The 27,790-nt window shown below is 47.7% G+C and overlaps 4 protein-coding genes across 7 annotated transcripts; 1 reads left to right on the top strand and 3 right to left on the bottom strand.

The window, feature by feature from the left end:
* Window positions 1-625: 625 nt before the first annotated feature.
* SLC25A28 (solute carrier family 25 member 28) lies at window positions 626-4,375 on the bottom strand. Of its 2 annotated transcripts, XM_028730607.2 has the most exons (4): window positions 3,950-4,375; window positions 2,993-3,221; window positions 1,821-1,877; window positions 626-1,265 (listed from the first exon to the last, which is right to left on the bottom strand). In XM_028730607.2, the coding sequence occupies exons 1-4, from the start codon at window positions 4,358-4,360 to the stop codon at window positions 748-750; spliced, it is 1,215 nt and encodes a 404-aa protein (XP_028586440.2). In that variant the 5' UTR covers window positions 4,361-4,375; the 3' UTR covers window positions 626-747. The 2 variants fall into 2 exon arrangements, with proteins under 2 accessions (XP_028586440.2, XP_028586441.2); XM_028730608.2 differs by lacking the exon at window positions 2,993-3,221 and having other exon boundaries at window positions 3,950-4,127.
* Window positions 4,376-4,620: 245 nt separating this feature from the next.
* Window positions 4,621-17,012, top strand: ENTPD7 (ectonucleoside triphosphate diphosphohydrolase 7). 3 transcript variants are annotated; one of them, XM_028730603.2, is made up of 13 exons: window positions 4,621-5,132; window positions 5,430-5,531; window positions 6,967-7,146; window positions 11,110-11,315; window positions 11,442-11,592; window positions 12,910-13,013; window positions 13,297-13,353; window positions 13,718-13,866; window positions 13,969-14,135; window positions 14,411-14,735; window positions 14,817-14,902; window positions 15,065-15,226; window positions 15,937-17,012. In XM_028730603.2, the coding sequence occupies exons 2-13, from the start codon at window positions 5,524-5,526 to the stop codon at window positions 16,163-16,165; spliced, it is 1,824 nt and encodes a 607-aa protein (XP_028586436.2). In that variant the 5' UTR covers window positions 4,621-5,132; window positions 5,430-5,523; the 3' UTR covers window positions 16,166-17,012. The 3 variants fall into 3 exon arrangements, with proteins under 3 accessions (XP_028586436.2, XP_028586439.2, XP_028586438.2); XM_028730606.2 differs by lacking the exon at window positions 4,621-5,132 and adding an exon at window positions 5,137-5,232; XM_028730605.2 differs by lacking the exons at window positions 4,621-5,132; window positions 5,430-5,531 and adding an exon at window positions 8,761-9,011 and having other exon boundaries at window positions 7,008-7,146.
* Window positions 17,013-17,409: 397 nt separating this feature from the next.
* Window positions 17,410-20,345, bottom strand: LOC114597613 (V-type proton ATPase subunit e 2). Its single transcript, XM_028730609.2, has 4 exons — window positions 20,072-20,345; window positions 19,235-19,282; window positions 18,424-18,545; window positions 17,410-17,932 (listed from the first exon to the last, which is right to left on the bottom strand). Exons 1-3 carry the CDS (start codon window positions 20,173-20,175, stop codon window positions 18,452-18,454), a joined length of 246 nt encoding a protein of 81 aa, XP_028586442.1. The 5' UTR covers window positions 20,176-20,345; the 3' UTR covers window positions 17,410-17,932; window positions 18,424-18,451.
* A 355-nt stretch (window positions 20,346-20,700) lies between these two features.
* COX15 (cytochrome c oxidase assembly factor COX15) lies at window positions 20,701-27,696 on the bottom strand. The gene is made up of 9 exons (XM_028730617.2): window positions 27,557-27,696; window positions 26,162-26,349; window positions 25,115-25,237; window positions 24,712-24,898; window positions 24,256-24,423; window positions 23,128-23,209; window positions 22,685-22,839; window positions 21,966-22,079; window positions 20,701-21,394 (listed from the first exon to the last, which is right to left on the bottom strand). Exons 1-9 carry the CDS (start codon window positions 27,626-27,628, stop codon window positions 21,263-21,265), a joined length of 1,221 nt encoding a protein of 406 aa, XP_028586450.2. The 5' UTR covers window positions 27,629-27,696; the 3' UTR covers window positions 20,701-21,262.
* Window positions 27,697-27,790: the final 94 nt, after the last annotated feature.

The raw sequence follows: 27,790 nt of genomic DNA, 5'->3' as shown, positions 1-27,790 counted from the left end.
GAACAAGAATCACCTAAAGCTGTCAGTTGCGTGGTGCTGGTATCCTGTAGGAACATAGATGCTCTCCAAATATGTAGGAACATAGATGCTCTCCAAATACTGTTTAATGACAATAGAAAGCTGGTTCTTCATGGATCAATATTAGTCATACAAGATGTGGCATTATATGATACTAATCTCCCTTCTACTCTCTCACCTACCACAAGAGGAAACAATTTAGACCACCCTGCTATAGGTTGGGCCCACTTACCTGTAACAAAGCCCTATAGTGCTGCTAAAAAGAGAGCAAGAGATAAGGAGAATAAGAGCAAACAAGGGCTGTGACGATAAAGCAGACTTTATTGGAGGTGCCAAGGGCCACAACAATCAAAGCCTTCCCAGAGAGCATGAGGTTTGTGTGTGTGCTACTAGACAACAGCTCAGCTAACACTTCCCCTGCCTTCATCACCACGTTATCGTAACAGCAACCCATTCAGGGTATGCAGGTCATCACCCCAAGTTCCAATGTGCTCACGGTAGTCTCCACCTCTTTTAAGGGAATACAACTTTTGGGGCAAGGGAGATGCTTGTTAGGTGACAGGCTAGAAAAGGGTAGGCCAAGCTGCTGCTCATTGTCTACTATCCATTTGGGAGAAGGATGATGGGCTGTGCAAAATGCAGCAGCAGGCAAGAGGCGGCATCGTTATTCCAAAGGCTTGCTTGTCATCTGAGTCTGGCACCAGCCAATCCAGCGGGTGGAGTCACATTTCACTTCCCAGCCAATCGCTCCTCCTTTCGCTTGGTAAGGAAGTATTTGAAGAACTCATACACAGACCAGGCAATGGCTGTGGAGGGCATCTGGTAAATGACACGTGCTTGTACCCCTCGAAAATAGGCAGTCAGCCCACCCACGCGGTACACCGTCCTGAATGCATGAGCCATGCCTGTAATGTGCCCACTGATGTTGGTATTCAGTGCCAGGGCCTCCTGGGTATTCAGCAGTGTCTTGCAAACGTCCAATGGGGTGGTGACAGCAGCAGCAATGGCCCCTGCACAGGCCCCTGCCACCATATGGGAACTAGGGTTGTACTGTCTGTGAGGATTGAGGTGTTCCTGCAAAGATTCATATGCCATGAAGTGGATGGCTTGGAAGGGGATGTTCATAGTCAGCTGAGTGGTGTAGCTTCGGTAGAAAGCTCCTGCCCCTTCATTGCACCATACAGCACGTACACAGTCTGTTGCTCGCTGGTATGGAGAGTTGTACATCTGCATTCTCTGCTTTACCACTGATCACAAGATGACAGCAGCAGCCCAGCCATGGAGACGAGAGAAGGGCAGGGAGGAGCAAAGAAAAAATAAATAAGTAAGTGCAGTGATCTGAACAGTGTGCATTCTATGTAAACACTTGAATAGATTCCCTTAAACTTGCCTCAGTGTGATCTATCTACCCACCCAGCAAATCCTGCAGAACTCTACAACTCATGAAAAAACAGTAATGCCCCAATTCTGGAATTGTGAGACACCAAGTAAAAAACAGGGGTTACTGAAATGTGATCTGATTTTGCCTACGCAATGTAGGGAACACAAATATGAAAGACAAGTTGCAATATTGTTTTTATGTCATTTATCAACACCAAGAGCAAGGGCAGACACACAAATACATTCTTTGCTTCAGCCAAAGTCTTGTCCACCACCCACCCGCTGCATCCAAAGAACCCTTGTAGCAGGTAAGGCTGCATGTCTGAACTGTATCACAAGCAACATGAAAGCACCCCCTGGTGACAAGAAGGGAGCAGCACAAGCTGCATGAAAGTTGCAGGACTGCTGGGAAGCAACATTACCTTCTGCTGGGTTCATGGCTGCATCATGAAGCAATGTTGCCACACAGCCTGCTGCGCCTGCAAAACAAGGACTATTACATGTGAAAAGTGGGAAGAAGACCTAAGGAGCTCTCAGAATGTGCCACCGGAGGAGTGTACGCGAGCAAATAGGGACACCCACCTCCCAAAGACAGAATGAAAGTTCATTGAGAAATTAGCATCAGTTTTCAGAAAGGGAATATCAGAAATATTCAAGGTTCCAGTGCAGGCAATATTTATCATATTAATCTTGACCCACATTGGAAGGATTGGGGGGGGGGGGGAATCAGAAGACTAAGACTGCAATCCTAACTCCACTTACCTGGGAGTAAGTCCACTGAATTAAATAGGACTTACTTCTGAGTAAACATGGTTAGGATTGCACTGTAAATTATCTATCATCTTTAATTCCTAGAGCAGAGAAGAGCCAAGACCGTCTTGCAGCTATTTAGGATTCTTGCAGCTATTTAGGATTCTGCCGTCATCCTGCTAACACATCCAACAAGCTTCAGAGTGAGACGAGTTAGTTCCAAAATTCTAGGATCTCCAGCTAATTGGGTCTTCCTATTATCTGTCCAGACTATCAGAGATGAAGGAGCCTCAGAAGCATGCTAGTGTGAAAAAGTAAATGTAAGCAGACCAGACTCTACAACACGTTACAGCAAGCTTGGGGTTCTCCCCACTCAAAAATGAGGATGCTAAAAGGACAAATGTAAGAGCAGATACAAACATGGACACATCTGGGACAGCTGCTTCAAAGGAAGAGCACTATATAAAGTCAAAATGAAATACAAACAGCAACACACCCATTCTTCTATCATATTTCAAACTATCTTCACAATAAAAAAAGGTTTGTCTGCTCTGGTGGAAACTGCAGCTATCTGCCCCATATTCCCACAATCCCTTCTCATTCACAAATTCCTTTCAAAAGTCAATGGCAAATCCTACATTCCTAATGATCATGGTTAGATAATGCTTGGAGTGAAGCAGAACACAGCATCAGGGAAGAATGTCAATAGTAAACAGGATTCAGAAGTTAGCAATATAAGAGCAGTAAGAAAGAACCAGGCATCCAGTTCTTCATTTCACTAACAGTCCTAGCTGGGAACATAGGGACCCTCAGGGTGGGGCAAGGAGTCAAGAAGGGACAATACCGTTGGCCACATGACTATTGCCCCCAGCATGGATAATGTCGGTAAGTGTCTTTTTCAACTTTTCGTAGCAGGCGAAATACAAGGCATGAGCAGGGCCTGCCCCTGTGGCTGTGATGTTCAATCCACGCATGGGTCGCCAGATCCCTTCAGTCCGCACGATCCGCCACAGGGCCTCCAGCACATTCCGGTAGCGAGCAGCAGGTTCCGGTTGCAGGCTCTGCATCCTTGTCTGCCAGCGCAGGGAGGGGAGCAGGTTAGATATGCCAAGGGACTTAGCCTAGTAAGTGCTCCACACCCAGCTCTCCCAACCCAGGACACTCCTTCCTTTCAGAGCCATTCAGCTGCATTTGATGGCTGCACACAAATGAGTGCTGGCAGGCAGCCTTTGCAGGTGTCTGCAGATCAGGGGGGGGGGGGGGGGAGCTTCCCGTCTGCCAGGACTCTCCCGTGTGTACAACCCCCACCACCACCACCTTACCCCTTCCTCCCAACCCCATGACTGAGACCAAATATTTCTGGAACCAGGTCGGTCGCTTTGGCGGCAAAAGTGAAGGCCTGAAATGTGATCAAGGAAACCGATCTTGCTTCTTGTCAACTAGTGGCGGCAACACCTAACTCTCCTGTCAAGTGATCGTTCGTTGGCACTTCTGCCATTAGCCAGCAAAAGAGCCGAGAACGTGTTTGATCCATCCCTCCCCGAAGTCGTTAGCTCCATCGCATTCATCGGGGGACACCTCCTTCGCCTTTCTGTCAACTCTGGGGCTTCTCCCCTTTTTGCTAAATTCGGATCTAGTCGGACCGTCCGGTGATGCGGATTAAAGTGCAACACTAATGAAGATCGTGTGCCGGTTAACCGCTCTCAGGTCCTGCCCAGGGACTCCCGCGTCTCGTCTCAGCTCCCCGCCCCCCGCCAGCACCCGCCCTGCTCCCGGAGAGCAGCTCGGCGCCCGTTCTCACCTTGACACAGTCCACCGGGTACATGAGGCTGTGCTCCAGCACCCCCGCCACAGCCCCTGCGAGCATGTGGGTGGAGGCGGCGGAGCCCCGCGGGAGGGCCTCGTAGTCCGGCTCCGGGCCGGCCTCCGTGTCCGTGCCAGTCCCTCCCGCCCCGCCACCCCCCGCGGGCCACGCCCAACCTGCCCCTCCACCGTCGCCCCCGCCCAGCAGCAGGAGGAGCTGGCGGCCCGGCTCTGCCCCACCGCGCTGCCCGGGCCCCGCCGCGCCGCCCGCCCCGAGCTCCATGGCACCGCCGTCGAGTCCGTTGCGGGCTGCACACTCGGTCCTGCGGCTCCCGCTCTGTCCGCCCCGCCCATGGATGTCACTCATTGGCCGCGGACGGTTTTCGCGCCGCCCCGAGCCAATGTCCATTGGTAGGCTGCGACTCACGCTCGCTTTCATTGGCTAACGTCCGTCCTGTCTCCCGCCCATCCAGAGAGGATATTGGGCAATACCTCTTTGACCTTTCGTTCGTTCCTCACCCGATTGGCTACTTTCCCGCTTTATTCGAGATACGTGAGGAAAAGGAGAAAATTATTGGCTACGATGCCTGCCGTTCAAAGTGACAGGCTTGTAATAAGGCTGCGCAGTTTTCTATGGTGCGTGGGGTTTGTTTGTGGATGTTGGTTGGCTTGCTTTCAGTGATGACGTTGCCGTGGGAAGAATATGCCTGTACATTGGTGGACCAAACATGTAGTGTGAGAGTTGACTGGAGGCTGCGAATGGGCAACAGGGCGCCTGCGCGTTCCGGCGAAGACGAGGCCCACAAAAAAGAAGGAGGTGTACGTTGAAAAGCCACCCTTGGGCCTACGAATTGGGCAATATACGCATGACGTAACGAAAACCCGCCCGAATGACCCTCGCCGGGTTGGCTCAGAGCTTGTGACGTGTTGGAAATTACTGAATGACACTTGAGGAGAGTATCGGGTCCCGTCCTGGACAGCGCGGCGTGCCCTTCGGAAAGCGCAGCTGGTTGGCTGCCCGCCGCGGGAGGCGGAGCCCAGGCCGACTCGGTTCCGTTGCGTCAACCTTACCCGGGCTCTGCCATTGGCTGCCGCCCAGCCCGGTCGCCCTGGGGACGTGGCTGGAGCAAAGGGCCGACGAAGTCGTGGCGCCGGACGGCGAGCGCGGGGCGAAGGAAGCGGTAAGTCGGCTCCCCGGGGAAGCGGGGGGAAAGGAGCGCTGCCTGTGTGGAAGGGGAACCGTGGCACTGCCGGGCGGAGGAGCCTCCTCTGCGGCCAGAGGCGCGTCTCTCTCTCTCTCTCTCTCTCTCTCTCTCTCTCTCTCTCTCTCTCTCTCTGTGAAGCTGCTCTCAGCATGAGATGAAATGCGGACCATTAATTAACGGACCGATTTTGTGGCCCATTCAGGGGGTAGAGGCGGGAAGGTGGTCGGCGCTGATCCCTGGTTTAACCACTCCGTCTCTTCCTTTCTTTTTCAGGGTCCAGGATCATCCCGCAACTTGGAGGAGCCGAAAGAGATGCTACTTCCTCCCGGGACCCGCACTGGAAGCTGACGGACTGTGGAGCGAGCACATGGCCAGGTGAGGCGATGGGATCGCGGGTCCCCCTCCGGATTACCCACACGGTCTCATTTCCAGCATTGCTGGCTTCCTCCTCCTCCTCCTTGCTCCATGGGCGTGGGTCGCTTCCCGGCTGCCAGGCAGGGCGGTGGCCACCTTGATGCCGCTGGGAGAGCAGGTGCGCTGTGGGAGCCTTGGGGTCAGTGGCGTAGCGCGGGGGGTGCAGGGGGGCCCGGCCGCACCGGGCGCAACATCTGGGGGCGCTCGCTCGCACTCGCAGCTCTCTGCCCCCTGCTAAAATCCACAGGTTAGGGGGCGCAAATTACTTGCCTTGCCCCGGGTGCTGACAACCCACGCTACGCCACTGCTTGGGGTCTAGAGTTTGAGACCTCTGACCCACAAGCGCAGGGGGAGACCAACAAAGAAAGTGAAGAATCCCACAAAGATCTATTGATCTGAAAATGAGATATAGCCCAGCACTGATCTGGGTTCGAGATTGCTTGTTGATCGGCATGGCTTTGGGAGAGGGTTTTGCATTTAGAACTGCTTTGCTGCAGGGATTCTTCCTGAAAGCTTTGGCGTTGCCTTTTGATTTGTGCTCATGGCACGACCTTCTCTTGCCGCTCAGAGAGTGGGATACACACAGCGTTATCTACCCTTCTCTTCTGCTCCCTTGCCCTTGATGACCCTAGTTACAGTGACGCTGTCAGCCTCTTCCCTTGCTCCCTCTGTGAGGCTGGCATGTCTTAAAAACCTCTGCTGTTACAGCTAACCTGGCTAGCAGCCACTTAAGTTCAAAGATCACAGCTTGGTGCTAATCGGTGCAGGGTAGAAGGGCAGCCTGAGTGTTTCCACGTTGTCTCTGCAGAGTATCTGTGATTGTTTCCCAGCACTTTAACCCCATTATTATTCAAGTCCCAAATGAATGGTTGGGAAAGGGGAAGTGGGAACGAAGAACAGGGTAGCAGAGGCTCACCTGCAAGTTAGGAAAGATTGAAAATGTACAATGCACTTCGTGTGTGCCCTTCCACAAAGCTGTGTTAATGATTATGGCTGCAATCCCAGGGAGTAAGCCCAGTGAATATAGTAGGATGTACTTCTGAATGAACATGCATAGGCTTGCATTGTTGGTGATTAATTGCAAACTATTGCTAGCTGACTCAGTTGGCTTGTTTAGATGCAAGGTTGCCAATGCCATTAAAATGTCCTTTTAAGACTGCAGTACTCGGTACTCACATGGGTCCCGTCTGCTCCTTGTTACATTCCCAGCTGCTTTGGAAGAAGGATCCTCCTGTACCAAACTTCCAGCTGTAGGCTATGCTGGTTTAGCTGTGTGTGTTGGAAGCTTCAGCACTTGGATTTCTAAGATCATTTTGTTGGCAAGGACCTGTGGATGACTGATGAGGCTTTGCTAGACGTTTAACAACTGTTTAATCTGATTTCTCCCTTCTTCCAGGATCAGTTTTTCCTGCCTGTGTCCAGCATCTTGGCACTTCACAGTGCCTTCAGTGAGCCTTTGTCTCCGTCAGCGGCTGGGCCTGCTGGGCCTCTTAGTTGCAGCCAGTATTTTGCTGTTTGTGGGAATCACAAATCTATGGCGTTGGAAAACTAGTTCTCGGGACTGGCAGTCTGAAAGGTGGGTGAATGTGACTGCACTGGCATATGAAGCATGCTGAGATAAGGCAAAAAGATGCTTTCAAAGGAGTCAGTCAACTTCCATTGCTTGTATTTCCAAGTTAGCTAAGCTTTAGCAAAGCATTCTAAATTAATAGCTTCTGAAATGGCTTGTTCATATAGGCGAAAAGGCCACTTTGTACCCTACAAAACGCTTAGAGAGATTAGTTAAGAATACGGCACAGTACTGCTCTGAGACAGCTAGGGCAGCCAACAGACTTCTGAAAAACAGTATGTTCTAAAGTAAGGTACAGCAGCACAAAATACCTTTTTTGCACATCTTTGTGAGATAAAGCCAGATATAATTATTTTTTTCCTGCCTAAAATAGAGGAGAGCTGAAGGAAATGGGTTTAAGGAAGCAATTGTCCAGCAAAACAAATTAGTTTATGCATGAAATGAAACCAACCCTAAAGGAAAGTGCTACGCTGCATGGTGTATATTAGGTGTCTTCAGGGTCAGAAAGTACTGTGTGCCCTTTAATCAAAGCTAAGATTATTCTGTACTTTGGGTGTTGTTGGACTCCCAAATCCCATCATGCCTAGCTAACATGACCAATAGCTGGTGATGATGGGAACTGAAGTTCATCAACATATGGAGAGCCAAGGGTAGCTACCCCTGCTCTAGATGTTGTTGGACTACAAGGCTCATTGTTCCTGACCATTGACAATGGTCACTGTTACTAACAAGAGCTGGGAGTCCCAACACCACCTGGGGGGACACAGGTTCCTCACCCCTGCTACACATGCTATGCATAATGTAGAATCTGGTTTCCTGGGGAAACTGGGGGGAAGGGGAGAGTTAGTGGCACCAAACAAGGTGGCAGTTTCTATGGCACACGAAGTCCTTCTATCCCCCTCCTTTCCCCTCTGTTCTTCTACGATCTTGGTCTTGGATTGCAAAATTGGGCATATATTTCTGCATTTTTTGTGTAACACAAATATAGCAGTAGAAAAGGAGATGCTTGATGGAAAAAACTGCAGAGGAAATGGCAGGGCATATTTCACAGTTCCCATCCAATAGCAAAATGGGAGTGATGGGAAGAAGCCGCATGAACTGAGTTCAGCTGGCATTTTCCCACCAACAAAGGCTGAAACCCTTTTAAGCTGGAGGGGAAGGAGGAAGATGCTGTGCTAGTCCTGCTGGGCAGTGCTTTCACAGGGCTGCTGTTGGCTTTCTTCATTTAGTGAAATGTTGGGAACGAAGGACTGTCAGCGTGTCAACATAAGAACCAAAGTTTAATTGCTGGGAAGTCCCAAATTTTGAAGGGGTTTTGTCCTTAAATGATGCCCAACGCATGCATATATTGCTCTTCAGTATGTTTGCACAGGGACTGGCAATTCTGCTGCCAATTGGTGTTCTGCAGTTGGAAAGTGTGAGGTATCTGGCACAGAAGCAGTTGCTTGAACTGGTTTGCCCACCTTCTTTTACACAGTCCCTGTTTGGGTATTCAGGCTTCACATGTAAGCAAACATGTGAGGAGAAGCTGGAGAACTGTGCTGCCAAACCCTCTCCACAGCATCATCTGTACAAAGTTCAGAGCTTTTTCTCTCTCTCTTTCTCTCTCTGTGTGTGAAGTCCTGATTTAGCAGACTTCTAAATCGCACAAGGAACTGCCATGAGGAGAAGAGGCTTCCCACTTCAGACACCTCACTTTTCCCTATACCCACTCCTCTTAAGATGAGTAAAATTTCAAAATGACTAGATGTGTGACTTGAAGTATTAACACCAGTCTGCTGTTCCTAAAGAAAGGAAGTTGTCAATAAATATAACACCAGAGAGATAGGAAAGCATAAAAGACAACAAGCAACTCATAAAGAAAACAAAAGGTAAAAAACAACAACAAAACTTCTTAACATTACTAACTGGTTCTTCATTGGTGTTAAATATGCTTGGCAGACTACTAAGAATTAAAAATTACTAAACTAGGAAGTAATTATTTACATTTCTGTCCATAAGATGACAAAGAACAGTTATTTAAGTCAAGGATGAAAGCTGATGATTTTCTATAGGCAATACTGCCTGTCCCCCAGTTGCATCTTAAGAAATAAGGGGATAGTTTTAAGATTCTAAGTTAGGATCCCTCAATCTGAACCAGACTTCTCATGGTCTGCTGGAAAATGACAGTACTTCCTCTGAAGCCAGAATTTTATTTGATATGCTAAAGAGGGTCTCTCCAGCTGTGGTTCTTTATAAGATTAACAAGTCTAGACTTGTTGATGTTATCACTTTAAAATGGGCCATTAAGATAAAGGTAGGGTAAATGTTTTGGCAAAAGCCAGCTATTTGCATTTGACAACCACCTTAAACAAGTCATTTTCAGACCAAAGGAGAGACTGGTAATTACTTTTAAATTCACATTTCCTCTAAACTATACATTCACATTGTATACATTCTCTCAGCTTCCCTTATGGCAGGTAGCAACTTGCCTTTAATTTTAAAAGGGCATTTCTGCTGCAGCTTTTGTTTGCATAATATCCAGTAACATCCAGCATTTATTTGCATAACATCCTGCAATAAATATATTTATTAATTATGGAATGTATATCCTACTTTTCTTTCATCATGGAACTCAAGGTGGCATATATGGGATTCCCAGGTGAGCCCATCCTGGCAATAATAATAATAATGCCCTGCTCATCTGGCTGGGTTACCCCAGCCATTCATCAGATGCACACCAGCTTACCATCAGCAGGTTCATTGCTGGACCTTGGGACCAATGCTTGTGCCTCTTCCTTCAAGAGCAGAGCTGATCCCACAAGATGCATTTAGCTGCATGGCTTTTATTTTTTCAATGTGATGTGGACTGGACAGAATTTTCTTGTTGGGACAGACTACCAATTACTGTACTCAGATAATGTGACATTCAATGGCTCCTCTAGAACTCAGACTCTGATAAACTTCTTGTCCCACCTGACACAGTTTAGAGGGCTTGGCACTGCCTCATCCGTGGTAGTCCTACCACATGGCAGGCCTTGGGTCTTCCTGCTTCTCCTCTTCCTTTGCCCTTTCTTCCTTCCATGAATGCTGATTAACAGATGTAAACAAAGACTGATATACCAGCTTATGCCTTAACTTTTGTGACCTGACCTTCTGTCTGTGATAGGTCTGGCTTCTCCTCCCTCTTGGATAAGATGCAATTGTATTTGTGCATCTCTTGGCTCCTGTGTCCATGGGGAAATCCAACTGGAATACTTGGGTGGTGCGTGGCATTTGTGAGAGCTGCTGCTCTAGCTGAGTGCCCAGGGAATCTAAGCCCTCTTCTGCAAAAGTCAGGATGTTGGAACATTTGGCCCTATGGCAGTTGGCTGTGGCATGGCCTTCTTCAAACCCTTGCTTTGTTCCACTGCTGTTGCTGCAGGGTGGGGGAAGCAGCAGAGGCTGTGCTGACTGAGCCAGAATTTCCTTTAGCACAAGAAAGGGGAGCAGGATCAATAAGAACTAAGGTGGCATGAATTCTCTGTCTAATGGATCTGCAAAACCCACTAATTTGGTTAGCTTTCTTCTTAATGGCTGGACATGCTGTGGTCTCTCAGTCCTGTTTTCTGATTGCACCAATGAAATGGCACAAAGTGGGTGGGTTGGGATGTCTGCTTCAGTTCTCCGGTTCCTGGGGAGCTGAAGCCAGTGCCTAGGGGGATTCCAATAACTTTCATCTGGTTTCTAGAAGGGGGAACGAGAGCCTCCGCAGGGACTGGATGCACATGCTGGGTCAGCATTGCTTGAAGCATTTATGGAGAAGTGATATAGGCATTTTGTGTTCCTGTAATTCCTATTATTGCTGTTGTGCAATAATAGCAGCCTCTGAAAGAGCAGAGCAGGCATTCTATGGAATGCTGGATCTGCCTTTTTCTTTTTCTTTTAGGGGTGTGAAGACTGGTCTGGTCTCTGTCTCTTAATTCCAAATCTTCCTCATTCCGCTTGCAGGTACCTGGAACGGTTTCATACCTTGGAGGCAACGGACACAAATAACCCATCTCTGAATTACGGGGTGGTTATTGATTGTGGGAGCAGTGGGTCCCGGGTCTTTGTATACTTTTGGCCACCACACAATGGGAATCCGCACGACCTGCTGGACATCCGGCAGATGCGAGACCGTAACGGCCAGCCTGTTGTCAAGAAGATCAAGCCAGGTTTGGAGATTTCCAAATGCCTTTTTTGTTGGTGGCTGTGAACCCACAAGCACCAAGCACCTGGAGGTGGGCAGAGTTGTTCTGTAGAGATGGCAGCTGAGGGAATATTCCCTTTTCATTGTACAGGGATCTCTACTCTGGCAGCCACTCCAGACAAAGCTAGTGACTACATCAGGCCGCTGCTCAGCTTTGCTGCTGCCTATGTGCCCAGTACCAAGCACAAAGAGACTCCCCTCTACATTTTGTGTACTGCAGGAATGAGGCTGCTGCCTGACTGGTGAGTGAGCTATATTTTTCCAAGACCTGAGCAGAGTAGGCTTGGGACTGGGGAGCAGGAACTGCTGGGCCTCTTGAAGCTACAGATGGACCTGCATCCTGAAGTGGAAAGGGACAGGGTGTGGGGTGTATCTTCACTGTAGCAGTCAAATACAACATTTCCTGTTTCCTAGAGTGGACACACAGGGGAATGTTGCTCCAAACAGGGAGGACTTCCTGTCATACCTGCTCTGGAGCATCCTCCCTGTGTGCGACCAGGTAGATGGGTGTGACCCTAGCAGACCCTATAAAAGGGCCAGTCATGCAGCCATCTTCCTCTTTCACTGCTCTTTTGCAACTCCTCTGCTGGCTCTTAGCCAGCAGCACATGGCTCATCCTTACAGAGGATGGAAGCCACAAGGTAGAAAGTCTGAGGCCTAGCTCAGACTTCTTTTCTCTACAACTGTAACTGTGACTACAAAATAAAGCCTGCCTTCAGGACAATACTGTGAACTGAATGTAAGTAAACTTTATCATTACTTTTAAAAGAAGACTGTCATGTCATTATTGTTTTTAAGAGCGAACTAAAGGGGAAATTTACAAGGAACAATTCAATTCAAATGATTCTAACAAATCCATCAACTAGCTTCCAGCAATGTGCAAGGGAATGTGCTCTGCTACTAGTAATAATAATAATTATAATAATTTATTATTTCTACCCACCCATCTGGCTGGGTTTCCCCACCCACTCTGGGTGGCTTTCAACAGAACATTAAAAACAGAATAAAACTTCAAACATTAAAAACTTCTCTAAACAGGGCTGCCTTCAGATGTCAAGGTGTTCCACAGGGCGGGCACCACTACCGAGAAGGCCCTCTTCCTGGTTCCCTGTAACCTCACTTCTTGCAGTGAGGGAACCGCCAGAAAGCCCTCAGCGCTGGACCTCATCGTCTGGGCTGAACGATGGGGGTGGAGACTAGCTCACTAACGTGAGTGAGGAAGGATAATATTTAATCAATATATCCTCTCTTACTATCCACAACATTCCCACATAGGGTTCCCTAACTTGATAGTGAGCAATGCGTCATCTCCGCCCCAAGTGGAGCTAAAAATTAAGTCCTGCTTATGAAGTTGTGTGAGTGTTTGCAGATTCGTGGCTGGAAAGAGACCAAGTGAGAAGGGTGACTTGCACAGGGGGACAAAAGGACGGGTTTCTGAAATGAGGTGGAGCCTGCTGTTTAGACATCTTGACCATTTGGCAAAGGAGCAGTGGAGTTCATTATATTTCAGTACAAAGAAATGGGAGCTGCTCAGTTTGTCTGCTTGTGGATCTTCGCAGGCAGCAGACGGCCATCCTGCAGGACCTGGTGAGGGATGTGCCCTTGGAATTTGATTTCCTCTTCTCAGAATCTCAGGCAGAAGTGATCTCTGGGAAGCAAGAAGGTAGGTGTTGGGCCAGAAAGGCTCGCTTACTCCTTCTTAGGGAGTTTGGCAAAGGGCGAGGGGGGGAGGGAAGGTAGGTAGTGAGGCAGCACTGCACAGGATCTGGGGGTTTAGCTAGCTATTACACCAGCTTAACTTGCTGTTGGCGGTGCCTGTCCCTTGGGGTTGTTCCCTCCCCTCAAACTTCACAGGGTGCTACTTATGCATCATACAAAGTCCTGTACCTTCAAAGAACCCAACACTGCTCTTGATTCTCTTTCTTCCCCCACCCCCAATTTCCCAGGAGTCTATTCTTGGATAGGCATCAACTTTGTATTGGGAAGATTTGACCACGAAGAAGGTGAGACTGCGGGAAAGGGACAGTGGAGTTGAATGGGTAGGTAGAAGTTTTCTCTTTTGGCTCAGTTCCCTGTTGAAGGAGGGAATCTCCAGCAGTTTGCTCGATTCCCAGCAGGAATGGAGATTTGGCTTTCCCACATGACCTGAACTAAGGCCCCTTCCCATTCTGCAGTTTAGCAGGAGTGAAGGTGAGCAAGAGAGACTAGAGCTGATCCCCACTTCTTCCCTAACTTCTGCCCCATCAAACCCTAGACATTTCTAGTGTTCAGCCCAAGAGGTATGGGGATGTGCCATCTTCCATCTCCCTTTTCCATTGCTTTGGAAACTCTCTCTTTCTCTTTCTCTCCCTCCCTCTGGGATTGTAGAGGAAGATGCAGTGATTTCTGTGACCCTGGCTGGCCAGGAAGAAACCCTGGTGCGAAAGAGGACTGTTGGGATCCTTGACATGGGAGGTGCCTCTCTGCAAATCGCCTATGAGGTGCCGACTTCCACGTCCTTCTCTTCCCCGCAGGAGGTGTGTAGCTTGGGAAGGAAATATGTGCTATGGTCCAGGTTGGGCCCTGTTTCTTACTCCCGCTCTCCCTCCCCCTGCCACCCTCCCCTCTGCTACCGACAGGAGGAAGCTGCCAAGAGCCTGCTTGCTGATTTCAACCTTGGCTGTGACATGCAACACACGAAGCACGTGTACCGAGTCTACGTCAGCACCTTCCTGGGCTTTGGGGGCAACTACGCCCGACAGCGCTATGAAGAGCTGGTGCTGAATCAGACCACCACCCACAACAGGTGATGTCCTCATGCTGCCAGGTTTCAAAAGGTTTCTAAAGGCAACTCTGGATTCCACTGCCCCCAGAAGTTCAAGGAGTGGCAGCCTGGGAGAGGGCATTCTTTGTGTGTGTTTATTTGTAGGAGGCAGGCTCCCTGAGTGATGAGATCAGTGGGATAAGTTTTTGATGGTCCTCTAGCCTGTTTCGGGGTGGCACAGAAGAACTCACCGATCATAACTTGCCGCTGGGGATGTCTGTGTTTTCCCAACCCTGAAGCTTAGGCTCTCATTGCAGGTTGCAGGGTGAGCAGCTCGGCGCAAATGCTGGGGTGCCCGTCTTGGACCCCTGCCTGCCTGTGGGACTGGAGGATGTTGTGGAGCATGGCGGCCAGACCCTGCACATCAAGGGCCAGGGGGACTGGCAGTCGTGTGCGAAGCAAGTGCGCCTCCTGCTGGCGGGAGACAACAGAACCACGGTCTCTCTGCGCAACACCTATCAGGCACCGATTGACTTTGTTAACAGCGAATTCTATGGGTTCTCTGAATTCTACTATTGCACCGAAGATGTGCTGCGCATGGGAGGACTGTACCACATGCCCACGTTCACACGCGCTGCCCAGGTGACTCTAGAATACGTGACCACTTTGCCAGGATAGGGGGTGTTGTTTCTGTGCCCACTCATGTCTTTTGCCTCCTTCCAGGATTATTGCAGCCTGAGCTGGTCCGTACTGACCCAGAGGTTCCGAGACCATCTATACTCAGCACATGCAGACCTGCACCGTGTCAAGTAAGAATCCATTCTTCCCTTTCACAGAGAATGTGCTTGGTCCTTAACTCTTCTTCCATGGACGGTGAAGGGGTGGGGATAAGATTGCCCCCCAGCAGTCTTCTCAACTGATGAGCCTCAGCCCAGCATATTTGTGATCGAGTCTCTATGCTCTGCTTGCAGGTACCAGTGCTTCAAATCAGCATGGATGCACCAAGTCCTGCACGAAGGCTTTCATTTCCCCAAGGATTATTCTGGTCTGCGCACAGCCCAGTTGGTGTATGATCGTGAGGTACAATGGACACTGGGAGCCATTCTCTATAAAACTCGCTTCCTGCCACTCAGGTAATCTAAATTGCTGTCCACTGCATCTTTTCTCATCTTAAGAGTGGTAGAGTTCTTCTGGTTACTTCAGAATCAGTCTTTCAAACAAGGTCTTCAGTAAAGAACTGGACCATGGCGCTTGACTAGGAGTAAAATGCCGGTTTTCTAGCCCTAATTAGAGTGCTCGGTCATCTTAATATGTGAACTTGGGAGTAAGCTTCACAGAGTTCAACCTGAGGAGGGCTTATTCTCAATAAGCATGCATAGGATTGATCTTGAAACATGGAAGAGTTCAGTACCCTGTGTTTAAAGTCCGAAGTTTCATTTTTTAAACTTGAGAAAGCAAGTGATCTGCCAGCACTGCTTTTCTGAAAAAAACAGAAAAGGAGAAAGCAGATGCATGCAGAGACCTGGTATGTTTTTAAGAGGTACCTAAGGGAGAGACATCAAATGCACTCTCAATGAAGCACAGAGCCTGCATGAAAAGGAAGTTGATCCTTTATCAGTAGGCAACATGATGTCTTAAATGTTAAAAAACTAAAACCTATGTTTTTGACACCTCTCATCTATTTACAAATGGTCTGTAGGGCATAGGCCTGAGAAAAGCCAGGTATTTGGGAATCATACTTACTGCAGTATCTGGAATGCTTCTTTGTCTGCTAGTTGCAAGAGATTCAAGCTTAGCACAGCTTCACATTTCAACTTCAGACTGATTTTTCTTTGTTTTTCAGGGATCTCCGCCAGGAGAGCATCCACCAACCTCGCAGCCCTTGGCTCCGTCTCTCCTTTGTTTATAACCACTATCTTTTCTTTGTGTGCATTCTTGTGGTGATGCTTGCAATTGGACTCTACCTCTTCCGTCTGCGCCGCATCCACCAGAAGCAGTTGCACGTGGCACAGCTGGACCTGCTGTGGCTAGCAGAAGTGGTGCCGCTGCCAGCACAGGAGGCAGCCTCCTGACAAAAGAACTACCTCTTGGTGAACTCTCTCCATGTCTGCCCTATTGGCAGTGGCTTTTAATGGGCCAGAAGCTGTGATTCTCTTGCGGGCTAGTCCAGAATTCTGCAGGACTCCAGCCCAACCCCAGGGCCTAAACAGTGTCTGCTCAGATTTGTCTGCCCCCAAACCTAAGCCGCTCAACCCTAATGGACTCTAGATTTTCCTCCGTGGCTGAAATCCCCAGCCACTGTGGGAGAATCAAGCTGCAGGTGCTGTGAGGCAAGGGAAGCTGATCTCTGCTACCCTTGACAGTGGGCAAAAGGCAACATAGCTGAAAGTGACCAAAGAAACTTGATTTACTCAGGAAGGGAGGGAGAAGGACCTTGTGTGGCCAAGAACTGGACAGCTCTCCCGCAAAAGGAAAGAAAGTGGTTCTTTCTGATGCTTTACTACGATCACATCTTTCCCCCCCCCCTACTTCTGTTGATGTCTGTGATAGGACCAAAAAAGGAGTTGTGCAAACAGGATTCCTTGAGGGTAAGAAATATCCTTTTAAAAAAACCAAGGCAGATAATCTGCTGCCTTCCTTCACACTCCTCCCCACAAATACATTTTGCACAAACTCCTTTCAAATCCCACATTTACCCATCATTCAGTGTGTCTCAGTGCTGTTGTCCTGGCACTGGGGCTTCCAGCAGTTCCAAGTTTCACAGAAGACCACCTTGAAGTGTGGAACGCTGTCCCTGGTACTTGTTTTAACAACACCTAGCCCATAAACTCAATCAACTATGGGCTAAGTTAAATTATGAATTTGTTTTCATACTTGAACTCCAGTTACTGTAGCAATAAATTATGCTGAACTGTGTAAGCAGCGTTTCTTGATGCTAGTTGTGCTGGAAGCTTGTTGGTTGCTGTAGCTGGTTGGTTTTACTAGCTGTAAAAACCATAATTTCTCACCTGTGCTCAAGAATGAGAACCAATCTACAATTGTAGACCAAAGGAAAAGAGCTTGCTTTATTGCTGTATCGTCCTGAACACAATAGGGTTACTTTCATAAATCCTAGTCTGGAAATTTGCAGTGGCTTAGTTGCTTACACCACCTGGATAGTTTACTGAAGTGCTCCTTGTCAGGAAACACACACCACTTTTGATTTCAGCCCAGTACCAATTAGATGCTATGGATGGAGGCTGGAGTATTACCTTGGCTGAATTTCAAGCACTTCTGGGCCCCATATCAGATCTCTTTAACAGAAGACAAAAAAAGCTCACATACTAAAAAAATTTATTTTCACGATACCAGTTTACACTGAATAAATACAAATACACAACATTATAAATAATAGTGGAAGGGGGAATTCTAGGCAAATGCATCCTAGTGCAGCAGCCTCACTGCTAATGGAGAAAGATAGGGAGAGAACAGATCTACTGGGCGAGCATCACCATGTAAAAGTAAGGAAGGTGTCTTGTATCTTGCCCAAGAGGGTGTTCCAGAGCTCCATCAGCAATTATTCAGTCTTAGCGTTCATTACAGGACTTTCAAAATCTAAACATTTCCCCTAACTGCCAAGAGAGGAACATTTAGTTACAACATCAAACCCAAGAGCAGATGCCACCAAGATGCATCAATTAAAACAGGTGGGAGATGGTTAAACAAGTGAAATGGTCCCTTCATATGTTTGGGTCTTGGCCCTACCGCTGTGGGGAAATTTAGAGTGCAAACAAAAGATCCGTTGAGTTAGTACTGGAAAGGACAAGGGGTGGAGCTGTTATCTAGCATCAGAAGGAAGCCTAGGAAAAAGAGAAAAAGATTTCTTAGTATTCACTTTACCCCAGCAGGATAGAAGATATCTGGGAACAATCAACCTGTTGCCCTTTCAGTGAGATTTACCATAGCTACCTTTTACAGACAACGAGAAAGTGACTTGTCTTATAGAACCACAGTGACAACACTCTGGGAGACAGATTACAGGTACCTTTCTGGTTTTATTGGTTAAGCCAGGGATGGGACCTATGATTCTCATGTGGCTGGACTATGATCCCTGACTGGCTATATTGGCTTGGGCTAATAGGAGTCAGAATCCAATAACATCTAGAGAACCATAAGTTCCCCATCCCTGGGCTATGCCATTGACAGGTGAGTCAGGCAATGAACCAAGGAAGGGAATCTTTGTAAACTGGAAGCAAATAGATTCCTTTTTCTTACAAGCTATTAATGAGTTGCATCTAATGTATGTGTGTGTTAGTAAGGTAGGTTAGGTAGCGCTGGATAGAGCAAGTACCTGTTGAATTGGTTGATAGTGGTCCAGTTCACTCCCACAGGAAGCGCACATACCAGATGGTCTCATTCTTCAGCTGGGGTCCAAACAGCGGGTTGGCCTGGGCCAGGAGTGCTATAAGCCAGCTGCAAGGGAAAGATAGGAAGGAGACATATAAACTGGATCACAACTCCTTTTGCACTAGTGCTGAAATACAAAAAGTTATATTTTGCAAGTAACTGCTAGGTCATTTTTGCAAGTAACAGTTATTCTTATAAAGAGGACAGTATCACTGTAGGAGGGATATACAATCTAGGGAGCAAGGTCTTCTAGTTCTTTAAATGTACTACAAGGAGATAAGATCTGCCCTGGTGCATTATGCCTGAGAGTGTCAAGCTTAGCATAACAGCTGAGCCAGACAGGATGTCATAGCAGCTAGAACAGTCTAGTGCTTTGGTGCATGATCAGAGATGGTCTAAGGCTTGTTGTGGGATGCAAAATCCACTCCTTGTTCATATATGGGGTCCTGGGAGTATCATGCATGAATGATGCTAGGACATATTGGAAGAGACAGTGTACCATGATCCAAGATTACCCAAAAGCTTATTTTATGAGAGAGAGGCACGCTGTTTATGCACCTATGTGTAGAATAAGGACCTGGCTTGAGCATCTCCAAGGTGGTGTATACAGGAGAGCCTCTTCTATTTGGGATTCCTTCTTAGATCCCCAATATTCAGGAAGCAGCCAGTTAGATAAAGTTATGAGGGTGGTTGGTTTCCTGCTGGGTACAACCCAGCCCTACACCCACAACCCATCTCCCCTACGCAATACTCACAAGAGATAGCAGGAAATGGCTGTGGTCACCAACATGGTAATAATCACTCTGTGAAGTGAAAACAATGAAAAAGAAAAAAGATTGAGTAAAGCTGCAATCCTAACCCTACTTACCTGGGAGTAAACCCCACTGAATATATTAGGAATTACTTCTGAGTAGACATGGATAGGATTGTGCTGTTACAGAAGCAATCAAGGGGGTCACACAGGAGAAAGGATTCCCAGATCAGGCACTCCTCAACCCTCTTCCTCCCTGCTCCCACACCCCGACTCCTATATACCGTGTTCATAAGAGAAAAATACCCTAGCCCAGCCCTTTGGCTGCTATACTAGTTTGCTATTTGCAGGGTCGTTGGTGTTTCCAACGCGAGGGAGCATTCATAAATGTGACCCCCCCCACACACACACTTGGCAGTCTGAAGCGATGCGGAGTCCCATTCACAGCATCCGTGGATCAGGCCGCCTTCAAGGCCAAAGGCGGCTGCGGAGAAGGAAAGCCTGCGAGTGTCGCACTTGCGGGGGAAGCGGGTGCTGGTCCCTGCTAAGGCTTTGTGTGTGTCATGTCATCTCCCAATATATCAGTATCTCTATATAGTGATCTATTTTGATATATAGGTCATTCTCACCTATCTATCTATCTATCTATCTATCTATCTATCTATCTATCTATCATCTATCTAGATACAGATATTCTCAAAGCCTTTAGCAGGGACCACCACCACCCTTCCCTCGCAATTATAGATCACAATGCATATATTGATCTATTTGGCGATGGCGATGACCGTGAGACCTGGCGGTGGATCGGGCGGGCGGAGGCTGCGCGGGCGGGGAGCCTCACCCGCGGTTGGGCCCCTTGGGCACGAGCCACGGCCCGGCGATTCCCACGAGCCCCCAGAAGACCGAGAAGAGGATGATCGGCAGCGCGAAGCTGTGCGCCGTCATAGCGAGGCAGGTTGGGAGCGACCGACGGGATGAAGGACAAGAAGCCGCCGCCGCCGAGACCGCAAGAAGAGTGAGTCTCCGCCCCTCCGCCGGTCGCTTCCTTCGCTTCTGGCCCGGTCCGCAACCAATCAGAATTCCGTGCGCCCTCCCGGTGTTTTCCCCCCTTCGCCACCCCGTATTTTGGAGCCTCGGTTCCGAATGGAGTTGCCTGTGTCGTACCGCCCCCTGCTGCCTCGGAGGGTGTATTGCGAGGTTCTCTGCTGCTAGTTATGTTTATTTACTCATTTGCAGCATTTACTCCCCCCCACCCCTCCCAGAAAAAATCCTTTGTGGATATTGATGTTAATGAAACGTGTTCCAAATCAACCCACTCATGTGCCTGTTTGAAAGCTACCACAGGCATCTGGTTGGCCACTGAGAACAAGATGATGGACTTAATGGAGCCTTTGGTTTGCTGCAGCAGTTTCTTATGAAGGTACATTGCATAGGGACATTGTAAGAACAGTCAGTTTTAAAATACTGAGATATTGAGAAATATTGAGAAACTTTTTTTATTAAATAAGGAAAGGACTGTGGGTCTTCTGCATGGTTAAATTACAGTGCACATTTCAATATTCTAATGCAAAAAATTGCACTCAAACCCCATTCTGCTAAAGAAAATCCACAAACTAGGCCACCCATCACCCTTATAATACAGTTTTGAAATGCCTTCATTTGCTATTCATCCAAATTTCTAGGCCCACTAACCCCATAATCCATTGTCTATATCAAGCCTACAAAGAATGTAAAAGGCTCATGGCTGTAGCCTCATACAGATAGCTCAGCAGGAAGCAAGACACACCTCAAGCGACCATCATTCTTGCCAGAGCCCGCCTTATCAACATCACACCTTAAGCAAAGGATGGTATTCATGTTCACAAAGTTTTGCAACAAAGCACTTCAACTCCTGACATCAAGGTGCTGCTCGGCCTCGCCTTCTGTTCAAATTAAGGCTTTCAGGAAGAGGAGCATACAACACGTGGGGCAAAGGTAGCAGCAACCGTGAACCTTCAGCACTAGCAGAGGCTGGCTAAATAGGGAAGCAGGGTTATTTTGGGATCCGCTTCAGTTCATGCATCAGCCACAACGCCACACTGAGCAATACCAAGGAACCTGATTGATGAGTGGCTGCTAAAGGAGTTGGGACATACAGGAGAAGTGTGCTGATGCCCAGGGTAACCTGCAGAGGAGCAAGAATAAAATGAAGTTTCAGACGTAAGCAAAGTTTGCTTACCAGTATACCTGAAATGTAGAAGTATGTGCAAATACATCTGCATCGTATTCTTATAGCACAGAATTATACACAAGAAGCTTCATAAGCAATTGGTATGGGGATTTTTATATGTTCTGTCTCTCTCCCACCGTAAATAACCTGCTACAGGATGAGGTAGCTGTCATTGTGCTTCATGATAAAATGCTAATGAAACTGCACTGATGTTCCCCCTTTGCCTTCTCAGTTTAAACCCAGAAGGCAGAGAAGGGCAGTGACCATAGCACTGTGCAATATTTCCACAGAAGAGCACGACTGCAGCTCTATTTCCCCCCTTTGTTCGTCAAAGCCAAATAAATAAATAAATAAAAATTGGTCCCCACCAATTTCAGTTTTAAATGCCTGAGACCAGCAACCAAGATAGCTTTATCAGTGACGAGAAGGCAGGCACCTACCTGGAAGGAAGGGGAAACCTGCCATTCCATCAGCGGACACTACTAAGTGACAATTAAAAGGGTGTTTTAAAGGGCATAGTTAATACCTGGAGGTATGCCACAGCCAGTAAGGAAGCAACTGCCATCCTTGTCCTCCGTGGGAGAGGAATCTTCCTGGAAAACAGGTACAGACCTGTAATGGCTGCGACAGAGGAAACTCCCTAAAGGGAAAAGAGTAAATATCCAGTGAGGGAACCAGAGAAGCTTTGCAATGACAACAAAGGGCTTAGAAGTGGAGTTGGAAGGGATCTTAAAAGGTCATCTAGTCCAGTGTTTCCCAACCTTGTGCCTCCAGATGTTTTTGGCCCACAACTCCCATCATCCCTGACTAGCAAGACCAGTGGCAAGGGATGATGGGAATTGTAGGCCAAAAACAGCTGGAGGCACAAGGTTGGGAAACACTGATTCTAGTCCAAAGGCAATGCAGGAACCTCACTACTACAGCATCCCTGACCATCCAGCCTCTGAAAAAGAGTCCATCACTTCTGGGGCAGTCTGCTCCTCTTTCAAAAAACTCATGTCATCATGATGTTCTCCTTAATGTTTAGACTAACCCCCCCCCCTTTGTAACTTGCACCCTTTAATTAGAGACAGTGGAGATGGAAACCAGTACTTTAGGCATGCAAACAAGTGCTCTACTCTGAGTTAAGGGGCCTGCATTCCCACATTCCCAGTTACACTGCCACCTGGAATGAACACAAACCCAAGAACGGCAACCAATTAAAAAAGAGGTGTTATCTAAGAGCATAAAGAGGAAGAAACATACCAGAATCCTGTGATCAAACTGCACGGTTGTGGGATTCTCAAATATGTTCTTCAACTTTGGGGAAAAGGCAAGGAGATCATCAGGGATCCAGCGTTCCCCCATCTTGGGAAATGAATTGTATACAAGACCAGCATCCAGTCCTGCCACAAATGCCCCTAGAGTTCCAGAGAAGAGAGTCTGTCACACTTGGAAGTATGAATGTAATAGAACAAGCCACCTAAAAGCCAACACGGTGAGAGTTTTAGGTCCTTCCCTCAAGGCCACAAAACAGTTCCCAGTGATGTTGTCTGACCAGCATGAAGAGGAAGCATTTCAGTAACCTGGAATTGAAAAAGTCTAGACCCTCCCAATGGGAAATGAAGCAAGAAACACACATCCATGACCATGCTGCCTATTGCTTCTCAAAAGAAAGAGATTGGTGCAAAAGTGACAGGGACTTTTACCTGAGAGGGCAGTGAGAAAGATCAGGCCTGATGTTCCATGAGCAAACCTTCTTAGGCGCAGGAGTTGACGGGTTTCTGGTAACTGTCAAAACAGGAGGAGGATCACAAGAATATGCAATGGCCTTTTTATATATTCTAAAGGGAGTATGTGCAAAGGAAACTAGTGTTCCATAGGCTCAGCATATATACACGTTTCCAATAAGACTCCTGACAGAAGAGGAACGTATTTATTTCACTCTCAATGGCTAAGGCAGCAAGGACTTCTGCTCTTCTCACTCAGCTGTTATGCTGCACGGCCCTTAATGGACATGGCTTACATCCAATTATATCTATGAACCCAAATCTACCAAATTTTATAGAAATCACCAGGCGTTCTTGGAAGCAGCCAGTTAGCATCTGCATGCTTGATTTAATCCTACTGTCAAGTCACCATACCAAGACCAGATCCACAGGCCTCAGAAGCATCTACTGCCTGGATGTGTAGGGCAAAAGTGCATGGCAATATCTTCTGTGGCAAGGATGCCGCCTCGCTAGAACTGGAGGAAGTTGTGGCAGACTGCACTGTAAGAAATGGAATAGCTCATGCCAGGCTGAATTCTTCTCAGTCTGCATTTCTCCTGCTATGCTTTCTTAAATAACTACCCTCTTAAGAGGCCATCCTACCAAGTGAACTATGAGGGTGCAGTGTTGTGTGGGCTCTCCTTTCTTCCCTTTTCGTGTGATGCTCCGAAGAAGTGGCTGTGATCACCATAAAGGGATTTGAAACCCTACCTGAGATTTGGAACCCTACCTAATATGAGAATTGCCAACAGGTGCTAGTTTTGCATGTGATGCAGGAGTGTGTGCCTCCCACTGCAAGTTCATTGGCTCCCTCTATGCATGGGAGTGTCAGTGCTAACAGAGTTCTTGACTGGTAAGCTTTGGTGGTGTTTCCAGGAACGTTATCTCTTTGACATTTCCCAAGATTTGTAATTTTCCTCTTCCAGGCTGAGCACATGTAGGATACAGTGGCAGTTTGGTCTGCACAGTGGCAGTGTGCCTCCCTCCAAAGGCGCAATTGGTGTACAGGCTTTCTTGGCCCAACTGGGACTCAATACATGCCCCCGGTCTGCCTCACTTTTCGCTTACCTTGTGCTGCGGCAGCAGTAATGAGAGTCCAGTCCACAGGCTGTAGCAGTAAAGAACAAGTGCAGAGCCCAGGTGTGCGGCTAGACGGTACTGACTGACCCGTGGGATATCATGAGAGTCTGGCTTTTCCTCTAATCCACTTTTTACCATATACCAGCCCAATAGGCCCTGCCAAAACAAAGAAAAAGTACCATAGAGGCATGAAACTAAGACCACTTTTGCTCCTGCCAATATCATGTACATTCTCTTCCAAGGAACTAAGATCTAACAACACTCCAAGCAACATGATCTGAAGCTTCTGCTGGGCTTCTGTGCACCAGAGACCTAAGATCACATACAAATCAGCTCCTGGAGTGTGCAAAGGATCAATGCCTTTCATGTTCTATCTCAGTTATCTTGGGCAGAGTAATTTAATGATTCATTTAACAATTTCAAGGTCCCAGTGGTCTTTCCCACCTGGAAGCAGACAAGTCCACAGAGGGCAACGACACGACCCTTCAGGGACCGGTTGAGGTAACCCTTCCTCCAGAAGTAAGCTGCTGGAAGGATGTAAGCCAGTCCAACAAGCCGTCCCCACATTCGGTGTGAATACTCCATGTACCAGATGAATTTGAACTCTGTCAGCGTCATGTTGTGGTTCAGGCTGTTAGATTCAGAGAGAAGGTTTATAAAACAACAACAAACCCTGCAGTAAGGTGTAGTTACCCATTCCCCTCTTTCCATGACAAGTTCTATCAAGATACTATTCAAGATACTCTTTTTTTCTCATTTCCCTTTTGCTGGGATAGTAGAATAGGCTCCCCCCCCCCCCCCCAATTTAATTTTAGTCTCTAGGAACTTTAGCTCAACCCATGCATACATTTTAAATTCTGGGAATTGCTGGTAGTTTTGGAATTCTGCTTCCCACTCCTGCTGTGTCCGAGGAGGCTTCATCTCCCGCACAAGATGCCAGTCAACCATTGAAAGCCCAGACTCTGTCAGCCTGAGAAGGAAAGAACAGCAATGACACACCATTGAGGGAAGATGCTAGCAATGTGGGATATAATGGTGTGTGTTATCTAAGGTAAAGGTAAAGGTACCCCTGCCCGTACGGGCCAGTCTTGCCAGACTCTAGGGTTGTGCGCTCATCTCATTCTATAGGCCGGGAGCCAGCGCTGTCCGTAGACACTTCCGGGTCACGTGGCCAGCGTGACAAGCTGCATCTGGCGAGCCAGCGCAGCACACAGAAACGCCGTTTACCTTCCTGCTGGTAAGCGGTCCCTATTTATCTACTTGCACCCGAGGGTGCTTTCGAACAGCTAGGTTGGCAGGCGCTGGGACCGAGCAATGGGAGCGCACCCCGCCACGGGGATTTGAACCGCTGACCATGCGATCGGCAAGTCCTAGGCGCTGAGGTTTTACCCACAGCGCCACCCGCATCCCTCCATCTATCTAGAAAAGCAGAATGAAGCCACAATGGGAAAATTCAGACATTGGGGGCAATGCAGATGCAAAGTCTGACTACACACAAACATACCGGTGATCAATTAGATGCAAATATATATGTAATCACACCTTTTAAATTCTGAAATAGTCTAAATTAACTACCATACCTCAAAAGGTTGTTATGACTGTAAGTACAAAAAGTATTTATTTGTTACCCTTTAATCCCACCTTTCTTTTACTGCCTGCATTGTTTATCTACAATGCATTTATAAAATAAGGGTAGACACAGGCATTCAAAGGGCAGAGAGATACCAGAAGTTAGTTTAGGCCCACACACTGGCATGACCAAGAGGAAGCAATGCCCCTAGGAAGATCTCTGCTGGTTGCAGAAAGATACAATCTATGACAGTTGAAGAACCATAGTGTCAAGGGTAAATAAAAAATAGTAAAGGCTTGAAGAGGAGGTGCTAATTTTCCTTACCTAGTGACACCACCCAACACCACAGCTCCGGCCACAGTACCACTGCATATTAGAAGCCAGCGCCCTACAGCCCGGTTGGTCACAGCATTGGGGACAGGTGGTACCACCACTCTGGGATGGGAAGCAACTTCTGACACTACACTGTGTTGTGACCGTCTCTGTGGGAGCTGCCACCACCGTTGACATTGCTGAGGACAGAGAAGGTAGTGAGGAGGCTGTTTATAATTATGCCACCCCACTAAACATACATTTGCAATTCATGAATGAACTCTCTTTGCTGTAAAGAGTTCACACCTGTGTTCACTACATCAGAAAGGTTGTATTCAGTGCCAGACATTATTCTACAAAATACAAGGACAAGGATAAAGGACCAGATCATCAATGGTGCAAGCACAAAAAAACTGGACAACAGGAATGTCAACAGCTGTTCACTGAGATGCTCAGCAAAACTTATTTTTATTTTCAATATGTTCTTAAGCGTCCTGCTTGTGGAATCTTCAGAAGCATTTGCAAAAAGAGGTTGAACTCCATGGACTCTAAGTGTGATCCAGTAGGGTTTTCATATGTTATTTAAATGCTGAAAGCATATGGAGGGGGAAGTGTTCATGCTTTTACAGGGCCTGTGACCATGTAATAAAATGTGATGTTATATTCATAATTGTTATTTTATTTGTTTAAAACATGTATACACTACTCTTCATCTAGGTGGGACCAGAGTAGTTCACGGTATAGAACCTTTTTTTAAAAAAATCCCTATACTAAAATACTTAAAACTATGAAACATTACACCTATTGTTAAAATTAGAAAGAGACTTACACATTTAACTGGTGCACATTTAGCTATATGCACTTGGCAAATTAAAACATAATTAAAAAGAGGACAAGCGTCCAGGGAAAAAGACTTTGGCAATCCCACCTGCCATTGAACCTAATGTGTTTTGATGATATGTGAATTTTGATTTAGGCATGATTCCTGGAATGTAACCCCGCATAGGTTGAGGGCTTGCTGTGGTTATACAAGTGAAATATTTTGGCAGTCACCGAAACTCCTAGTCTTCAGTCTGCCCCCTTTAATGTGTCTGGTTGTGACAGGTGCAGGCAATAGAGTCTGTAGTTTTTTTGAATATCCATCCATAATTAGAGGTCCCCACGTGGAAATGAGGAAGCATTGATTAGCACCTCCCACAGTGCAAAGGATGCACAAGGGCGGAAACTCCTGGCATTTTCCCCAGCAGCGTGTCTTAGCGAGGGTGATAGCAGGTACTCAGCCTGCTCGCAAGGCTAAGAAACGAGGAGCCGCCGGGGGTGGCTTCGTTATGCAACCCTCGGCGGATAAAGAGGCATCTTTGACCCGGTCCCCGTTGCTATGGAAACCAAGCGCCGCCCCTGGAGTACCTGGCCGGGGGACCCCGTTCCTCGTGGGGCCAGCAACAGCCGAGACCCTCTTAGTGCCGCCCGCAAGAGCATCGCTCCTCAAGCTGCAACCCGGAAGCGACTCGCTCTTGACACGGAAAGGAATCCGAGCTATTTCCGGAAACGCCGCGACCGCGCACTCAGTGACCGCGACGCCACGTGACAGGTAGGACGGCGCCTCCTCTTGCGTGTGCGCCGTCGCCGCGCGGGAGCCGA

The sequence above is a fragment of the Podarcis muralis genome, chromosome 6 (assembly GCF_964188315.1).
Source record: "Podarcis muralis chromosome 6, rPodMur119.hap1.1, whole genome shotgun sequence".
Classification (NCBI taxonomy): Eukaryota; Metazoa; Chordata; class Lepidosauria; order Squamata; family Lacertidae; genus Podarcis; species Podarcis muralis.
This window is presented reverse-complemented; position numbering and strand designations above follow the sequence as displayed.